Genomic DNA, 8,513 nt, shown 5'->3' on the forward strand with positions numbered 1-8,513 from the left:
CAGCTCCAGGCTTTGCCGCCGGCAGCCCCATTGTGGGTGCCTGGAGGCCTTTTCGGCTATTCAGATGGAAATGCCCCGGAGTTGGAAAATGGAGACCCTGTTCCCAGCCCCAGGGGAGGGGACAGCCGCCATCGCCAGGCTGCCACAGCCAGGCCCCAGCCGGCCGCCGGTCGGCAGCTCCTCCGCTGGGGCAAGAGGGCGAGGAGGAGAGCAGGGCTCAGCCCCACCGAGAGTTTCCTGGGGCAGCAGAGTTGGGGGCAGAGGAAGGAGAGGGGTGTGCGTCGGGATACCAGGGCCCAGCTGGCATCACAGGCCTGGGGCAGGTTTGTGCGGCTTGGTGTCTGCTGGCCCCCGTGCCAGGAGCAGCAGGGAAGTGGCCGGTGAATATTTGGATTACCACAACTGAAGTTTTGGTGGCAGGAGGGCAGGAGGCATGGGGTGGGCGGGGACAGGCTCTGCAAGCTGTCCCTGTCCTGCAGCACTCAGCACTGGGTCTCCAGTACAGCGGTACTGGTACTGTGAGGGCTGGTGGTAGAGGCAGGCTGTGGGAGCAGCCAGGGGCATCCTGCTGGCCCTGCTCTAACCATCGTGTTTGGCAGTCTCATAGGTTGTGGGTGCAGTTCAGCTGCTGCTTGTCTCCTGGCCTTGCCTAGCGAGGGTCAGGCCAGGCATCGCTGAAGGATGCTGATCATGCTTGTCTGTCTTGCAGAGATGACCCTCCTGTCCTCCCAGACACCATCCCTGGAGACATCCTCAGCTGCCAGTGAGAGCCCAGAGCACAGGATGCTGGAGAAGAGGTCCAAGGTTATTGAGGAACTGCTCCAGACAGAGAGGGACTACATCCGAGACCTGGAGATGTGCGTGGAGAGGATCATGGTGCCCCTGCAGCAGGCACAGGTACGAGTGTGGGGGCAGGCTACAATGTGGCATTAATGGGGTGGGGTGAGGATACTGAGTCTGCTTTGTTCTTGGAGCAGCAAAGGAACCCACAGGGGAAATTCAGATATGCTGGGGGCAGCAGGATGATTCATGTTGCTCCTTGCGCTCATAGAAATATCCCCTTTGTTTTGGTATCCTGCTGAGCTCTCACTGTTGCTGAGAGCAAGAAACCTAGCAGTAAGTATCATAGATTAATTTCCTGGATGGAGCGGGGAACTGTTCTCCTCTTCATTTGTATTGTAGGTTAAATTCATTGTCGTCAGAAAGAAAATACGGGGTCTTGGCATCATGACAGAATTGGTGGGAAGAGAGGGAGAATGTCAGGTGAACAAAGGCAGGGATGAAATTGCTGAGAAAGAGGAGTGGTAGTACACATAAGGAGGGAGAATTTCAATGCACAGTGAGGATGAGGGAGTGAGTACAGTCACTGTGGTGGGAGCAGGCCAAGCTGGGTGGCTGATGGGGAGCTGAGGGCTGGTGGGTTGCAGGAGGGCAAGGGTTGGCTGTTGGGTCTGGCTGGGACATGTTCTCCCATCCAGGACATCTCTCTTTCCATTCCCCAGATGCAGAGTGTAGACTTTGAGGGTCTTTTTGGAAACATCCAAGTGGTGATAAGCTTCTCTAAGCAGCTGCTGTCCACCTTGGAGGCTTCAGATGCCATTGGTATGAACTCTGCTGTTGCCTTTTCTCAGCAGGCCGGGATGTGGTTTGCTAGTGGGGTGGCAGAACAGAGCAGTTTAAATCCTGGGAGAGTTTCCTCCCTGCTGGTCCCTGTCAGTGCTCATCAGTCCACTGGTGAAGCCATGAAGACCTGTGTTGCCCCGTGGGTCACTCCCTGGTCCTCCCTGGCTCCTTACCCAAAGAGTGCCCCACTCCTCACACCTGCACAGCCAACTCAGGCCCTGGGCAGCCCATGCCTTTGTTCCCCATGTGGCTCTCCACTCCCAGTGCCACCGACCAGTCACCCCCTGGAGAGCTGGATAAGGTTGAGGTCTCTCTGCCTGTGGTTCCTGGGGTCCCTTCGTGGCTCTTCAGCTAGGTAAACAGTCCCCTCAGATCCTGAGTGAACATGTCCTGGCGAGTTATCACGACATGCCCTTGGTGCACAGCTTCCCATTTCTGTCCCCAGTTGCCCACACCACCTGGTCTGTAGTGACAGTGAAGCACACAGGATGGGTGGGCATGCTGAGGGTGACAAGGAGACATCCTGGGTGCTCCCATAACTATGTCCTCTCAAGCTGTGTGTGTGGAAGGGGGACGCGGAGTGTCTCACCATGAATGCAGCATGGTTGTGGAAGGCAAGGGGGGCCTGGAGACACTGACGTCCCACTTTGCTGCTGTGTGCAGGGCCGGTGTTCCTGGCACAGCGTGCAGAGCTGGAGAGCGTCTACAGGGTGTATTGCCAGAACCATGATGAGGCCATTGCACTGCTGGAAACTTACGAGAAGGATGAGAAGATCCAGAAACTACTGGTGGACCTGCTGGATAGCCTCAGGTTGGAGCCTCTTGCAGTGGTGGCCATCAGGCTGGGGTAGGGGGTTCACTCCTCAGCGTCCCTGCCCCTCTGCCCCAATGCACAGGGGCTGGGACACCTGTAGGGCCACCAAAATAGGGAGAAGGCAGCATGCCCTGGGTTTAAGGTTCTTATTCCCCAAGCGCTGCACCACCATGGCTGGTGAAGAAATGAGCCACTTTGCCTGCCTCGGCATATGCCACGTCTCCAGCCGCCACGGGACAGAGCTGCCATGGCAGCGTCACTGTCACTGCGGGAGGGTGCTGGCTGCGGGAGTGCACGCCTGCTGCACCGTTAACCTGTTGCTTTTCTTTGCTTTTTGGCACTCTGTGGGCCGGCAGGAGCCTGTACAGTGAGTGGTAAGTGCCTCCTTCCTGTTAGTCCCCGCTTGTCCGTCTGTCTCGGCCTGGCTGCTCCCTCGTGACTCACCTCCCGCCACCGGCTGGGCGCATGTCTGGGGGTCCTGCCTGCGGCACGGTCACAGCAGTGGCAATGGGTGGGCTGTACAGTTAGGTGGTGAGGCGAGGGGAGGTCTTGGGCTGAAAACAGGTTTGGGGGGCCACCAGCCCCAGGGAGGAAGGAGAGCCCTGTGCTGGCTGCAGTCCTGAGCACAGTCTGCCTTGCATTGCGGGCCAGATCCAGCAGTAGGGTGGTGGGATGGAGTCTGAGGCAGGTGGAGCTCTGGTACATTCGAGGCTATACCTGTGTGGGGTCCCACAGTGGGTCTGGTGATGGAGAGGATCCTGGCTGGGAAGAGTCACCTGGTTTTAGTGAGGTCTGGAAACCTGGGGCTGATCTGAAACCACTGCGGGTTCAGGAGCACGGTGGGTTTGGAGGTGAGGGTGGCCTGACTTAGGAAGTACGGTGGATTTGGAGGTGTTGGTGCTCTGGGTCTGGTTGGGGTCAGTTCAAGGGGGCAGAGCTGGATTGAAACCTATTGCATCTTCTTTGTCCCAACTTCCCAGGGGCTGCACAAACTACATTAACCTGGGCTCCTTCCTCATCAAGCCAGTGCAAAGGGTGATGCGGTACCCGCTGCTGCTGATGGAGCTGCTGAGTGCCACCCCTGAGTCTCACCCTGACAAGGCTCCGCTCACAGCTGCTCTCCTTGCAGTCAAAGAAATCAATGTCAACATCAACGAGTACAAGCGTCGGAAGGACCTGGGTGAGTAGCTGGGTAGAGCTGGGGTACAAGGGGCAGGAGCTGGGTGGATTGGAGTCTGTCAACTGCATGGTCCTGGAGGGAATCTGACCTCAATAAACTGCGCCCTCACAGCAGTGCCATACGAGAGTTGCTTTTAAAAATCTAAGCATGAGATACAACACGCAAAGGATAATGTAGTACACATCTGACATGAGCTATTTCTTGTGATACAGTGATATGAAATGTATGCAATTGCTGAATACATAGCCATGAAATGAAAACAAGAATGATAAGATGAGAATATGTATTTAATGTTAACATTGTGCTGATAAGGGTTCTGATTTCTACTTCAATCTTTTTAGTGCTGAAGTACCGGAAAGGGGATGAAGATAGCCTCATGGAAAAGATCTCCAAGCTCAACTTCCACTCTATCATCAAGAAATCCAACCGTGTGAGCAGCCACCTCAAGCATCTCACAGGCTTTGCACCCCAGGTAATGTGCATCACCTGCCAGGTACACTTACACCCTGTGGTGCTCAAGGAGATGGTGATACCAGCTGACTCCCCCCATCCCTTCCCCAGGGAGTAGTTCTCATCCAGGCCAGCAAGGCAGAGTGAACTTAGGTTCTGAACCACCCATCTCTGCTCCCTGGCTTGTGGGCAGGAGGCCCCACATCTCCCACTCTGGGAGGTGCCAGACTCCTGCATTGCCTCCCTTGAGCCCTTTTCTCTCACAGCTGAAGGATGAAGCCTTTGAGGAGACAGAGAAAAATTTTCGGATGCAAGAAAGGCTGATCAAGTCCTTCATCAGGGACCTTTCGCTCTACCTGCAGCACGTCCGGGTGAGTCTGGGTGTGATGTGGGGCTCACCACGTGCTGCCCCTCCTGCCTGCACGGTGCGTACCTACAGTACCACGTGGCAATGCTTCTGCCCTCAGCCCTGCCTGGGGGTTGGCCTCTGGGGGTCTGGGCTGCCCCAGGAGCGTGAGCCTGCCCTGGGAGCCCTGTTCCCTTGGGTGGCAAGCGTGGCTGTGCTGACTGCATGTCCCTGACGCAGGAGTCAGCCTGCATGAAGGCGCTGGCAGCGGTCAGCATGTGGGACCTGTGCACGGAGAAAGGCAGTGGGGACTTGGACCAGTTCCAGAAAGTGAACCGGCTCATCAGCGACCAGCTCTTCTCCAACTTTGTGAGTGAGCCTATGTCCTCGCGTGCTGCAGGCACCCCTCTGGGGCTCTCCCACCCGTGGGTGGCTGCACGGGTAACGCAGCCCAAAATAGGTGTGAGCACCCCCATTCAGCTCTTGCCTCCTGAGAGCTTTGGTGGCTGTGGGTTGAGGTTGTGCCTTGAGCGTGCCTGTTAGGTACACATATTTTTCAGCCCTGCCAGAAGTGTAGCGTCCTTCCTGTAGCGTTTTCCATGCTAGCACATTTATGAAGGGTTATTGCGTAATACGTGTTGGAAGGGACCTCTGGAACTCTGGTAGGGTGCCATCAGGAAGGTGGACCCTGTGCTGTCCTGGGGAGGTTGTGTACCAGAGGGTGAGCTGCTGGTGTACGAGGCATGTGAGGAGAGAGCTCCTCATCTCACCTGCTCCCTGCATCTCTGCCCACCAGAAAGAGCGGACGGAGCGGCTGGTGAGCTCGCCGCTGAACCAGCTGCTGAGCATGTTTGCGGGGCCTCACAAGCTGGTGCAGAAACGCTTCGACAAGCTCCTCGACTTCCACAACTGCACAGAGCGAGCAGAGAAGCTGAAGGACAAGCGAACACTGGAGGAGCTGCAGTCGGCCCGCAACAACTACGAGGCCCTTAATGCCCAGCTGCTGGACGAGCTGCCCAAGTTCCTGTGCTTCGCCAAGGAGCTGTTTGCCAGCTGCGTGCGAGGCTACGCCGAGGCACACTGTGACTTCGTGCGCCTGGCCCTGGAGGAGCTGAGGCCCCTGCTGTCGGTGGGTTCCTGGAGCACAGACAGTGCTCCAAGCTCAGTGCAGCACTAATCTCTGCGCAGGGCTTGTCCCCGAGCTCTCCCGCACTGCAGGGGGATGCTGCTGCTGCTGTTTCAGTCCCTAAGTGCCTCAGGGAGGGTTCCCATGGGATTCTGTCAGGGCAAGGATTGTCTGATCGAGATGGAGTTGTGTGGGGAGATGGTGGAGGTGGGACTTGTGCTCTGGCTGCTCCGGGAGCAGTGGCAAGACAGCATTTGCCTGGGAGAACCTCAGGCCATGAGCCTGTGGATCACGCAGAGCTGTATCCAGACAGTGCTGCAGGTCTGGGCCTGATTGAAGTCACGGGCAGGGCTCAGAGCCCCTTTTGGCCTGGGAGTTGGCATGGTCTCTGCTGTAGCTCTTGGCTACTTTCGGCAGTAGCTTCCATCTAACTTTGACCTCGCTCTGGTTTCAGTTGCTGAAGGTGTCTGGCCGGGAGGGGAACCTCATTGCCATCTTCCAGGAAGAGCACAGCCGGGTCCTCCAGCAGCTCCAGGCCTTCACCTTCTTCCCAGAGTCCCAGGCAGCTCCCAAGAAGCCTTTTGAGAGGAAGACCATGGAGCGTCAGTCTGCCCGGCGGCAGCCGCTCGGTGCCTTGGTGAGTCCCCTCTGCCCCGTGTCAGGGCTCACCGGGGAGCCTGGGACACCGTTCATGCCTGCCTTGTTCCTCTGCAGCCCAGCTACCTCCTGCAGTCGGACGACATCCGAGCTGCCCTCCTGGCCCGCTATTCCCCCGACAGCCTCTTCCAGGCAGAGCGCAATTTCAATGCTGCCCAAGACCTGGATGTCTCGCTGCTGGAGGGAGACATCGTGGGGGTCATCAAGAAGAAGGACCCCATGGGCAGCCAGAATCGCTGGCTCATAGACAACGGGGGTAGGTGGCTGCTCCTGCCCTCGGTGCCTGCTGCGACTCCCCTCCTCTGGTCCCCCAGGTCCCTGATCTGAGCTCCTTTCCTCTCCCTCTCCGCAGTGACCAAGGGCTTTGTGTACAGCTCCTTTCTGAAGCCCTACAACCCGCGCCGCAGCCAGTCGGACGTCTCCGTGGGCAGCCACTCTTCCAACGAGTCCGAGCACAGCAGCTCCTCCCCGCACAGCAGCACCACGCTGACCTTCAGCTCCAGCGGGGCAGCCGTGGCCTTCACTCAGAAACCCCTGCAGGACTCTGCCTCCCCAGGAGACCCATACCAACCCCCGCAGTCCCCTTCGCAGACGGACTCCCCCTCTGTGCCCCAGCTCAGCTCTGGTGACAGGACGGAGAGGCTGGAGGCTGGTGTGGTGACATCTCCACGCCGCTACAGCCGCCCTGAGCCAGGCTACAGCCCCGGCCCTCGCAATGGGCACCCCGCCAAAGCGCGGCTCAGGCCTGTGTCCTCGGTGGAGGACAGAGACTCCGGGCTGGAGAGCAGCGAGTCAGAGGGCAACCAGGTGAGCTCTCAGCTGCCCGGGGGGCCGGGGGTGCCGAGGGCTGACCCTCCCCTCGCTTGAGTGGAGGCTGAATCGTCCTGGCCATGATGAGGGAGAGGAGTGAGGTGGAGGTTGCTCTGTTCCAAGGGGCTGAGGAGGAGGAGACGTGCAGAGCCACAGACCAAGGCTGTAAATGGGTGGGCGGGTTGGGGAAGCTCTGGCTGTGCCTTGGTTTTCTGCAAGGCGCTGTGCACACATCCTGTGCCATGCAGCATCGAGGCTGCGCTGAGTGCCTGTCTGACCGACGCCTCCCTCTGCCCAGCAGGTCTATTACGCGCTCTACACCTTCAAAGGCCGAAACACCAACGAGCTGAGCGTGTCAGCTAACCAGAGACTCAGGATCCTGCAGTTTGAGGACATCACAGGCAATCGAGAGTGGTGGCTGGCCGAGGCCCACGGCAAGCAGGGCTACGTGCCCTCCAGCTACATCCGGAAGACGGAGTACACGTGAGACAGGGGGCAGGAGCCCCCACCCTGTGCCTTGGGACTGCCGGGGGCCCTGCAGCCTCCGCTGCTCACCCCAGGGGGCTGAGGCTGTGCCTCCTTGCAGCCCTGCAGTGCTTCCAGCCCCATCGTGCTGGCTGCCATGGGCAGGAGGAAGCGTGGGCTGGCAGGGCAGGCGGCTTGCCTGAGGGCAGGGGTGAGTTGCTGTCACCCCGTGCTGTTCAAGCCTCCTGCCTCCAGCCAGGAGCGGGGGAGCAGAGCATGGGGCCATGTCCCAGAAGGGAATGACTCAACCGAGGCTGAGCTGCTGTGGATTTCGACTGTGGAAGTCTATTGCTGAGTCCATCTTTAGCGTTAAAAGCAACCTGTGAATGCATTCCCAGTGCCTTCTCAGCAGCAGCAGGAGCCTGGTCTATCCTGTCCGTGCAGGACCTCAGGGTGGGACATCTGTGCTGGCCTGAGGAAGCTGCTCTGAGGATTGCTGTGAGTAGTTCAGCTTCAGAGCCCAGCCTTCAGGAGCACCCACGGCAGAGCCCTGATGGGTGCTGTGTCCATGCGCTTGGTCTCCCAGGGGCTGGGGCCTCTCTGAGCTTTCTTAGCTTAGAACTAGAAACCCCTATTGGGGGGTTGTCCAGGCTATTGGGTTCTCAGCTCCCAGAAGAGCCATAGACCCTGAACACCGTCTTCCCTTGTCAGCACTGTGCCTCCAGTGTCCCAGACCCGCCTCTTTGCTCTAGCAGGGCTGCTCTGGGGCGGGGCAGAAGGCAAAACACAGGCTGTCCTGCAGCCTCATGTTCTGGGGCTCTGACCAGGAGTGCCTCACCTGTGCCTGCTGCAGGGCACTGGAGATGGCGCTTATGTTTTGGGGGGGATGCGGTGCCCTTTGCAGGGGTGGTGTGTCTTATGTGCTGCTGCCATGCCCTGAAGGAGGGAAGCTCCCTTCTCCTTGGGGCAGTGTTTGTGTCCCCTGTACTGCTGCTCTGTAAATAAACATTTACCCTTGTATACAGGAAGCACCTGTGCAAGT

At 58.5% G+C, this 8,513-nt stretch overlaps 1 protein-coding gene across 9 annotated transcripts in view; it reads left to right on the top strand.

The window, feature by feature from the left end:
- Positions 1-8,491, top strand: part of LOC121073085 (dynamin binding protein) — a 32,657-nt gene extending 24,166 nt beyond the window's left edge. For 7 of the 9 annotated variants that reach the window (XM_040563685.1, XM_040563686.1, XM_040563687.1 and 4 more), the window contains 13 exons: positions 710-897; positions 1,503-1,602; positions 2,287-2,434; positions 2,794-2,811; positions 3,418-3,617; positions 3,959-4,089; positions 4,334-4,438; positions 4,654-4,782; positions 5,210-5,542; positions 5,994-6,176; positions 6,254-6,452; positions 6,549-7,003; positions 7,308-8,491. In XM_040563685.1, the coding sequence (XP_040419619.1) occupies positions 710-897; positions 1,503-1,602; positions 2,287-2,434; positions 2,794-2,811; positions 3,418-3,617; positions 3,959-4,089; positions 4,334-4,438; positions 4,654-4,782; positions 5,210-5,542; positions 5,994-6,176; positions 6,254-6,452; positions 6,549-7,003; positions 7,308-7,493 (2,375 nt within the window). In that variant the 3' untranslated portion in view covers positions 7,494-8,491. The remainder of the gene's footprint in view (positions 1-709; positions 898-1,502; positions 1,603-2,286; positions 2,435-2,793; positions 2,812-3,417; positions 3,618-3,958; positions 4,090-4,333; positions 4,439-4,653; positions 4,783-5,209; positions 5,543-5,993; positions 6,177-6,253; positions 6,453-6,548; positions 7,004-7,307) is intronic. The other 2 variants (XM_040563689.1, XM_040563684.1) reach the window with 1 other exon arrangement.
- Positions 8,492-8,513: the final 22 nt, after the last annotated feature.

Source organism: Cygnus olor, chromosome 7 (genome assembly GCF_009769625.2).
Source record: "Cygnus olor isolate bCygOlo1 chromosome 7, bCygOlo1.pri.v2, whole genome shotgun sequence".
NCBI lineage: Eukaryota > Metazoa > Chordata > Aves > Anseriformes > Anatidae > Cygnus > Cygnus olor.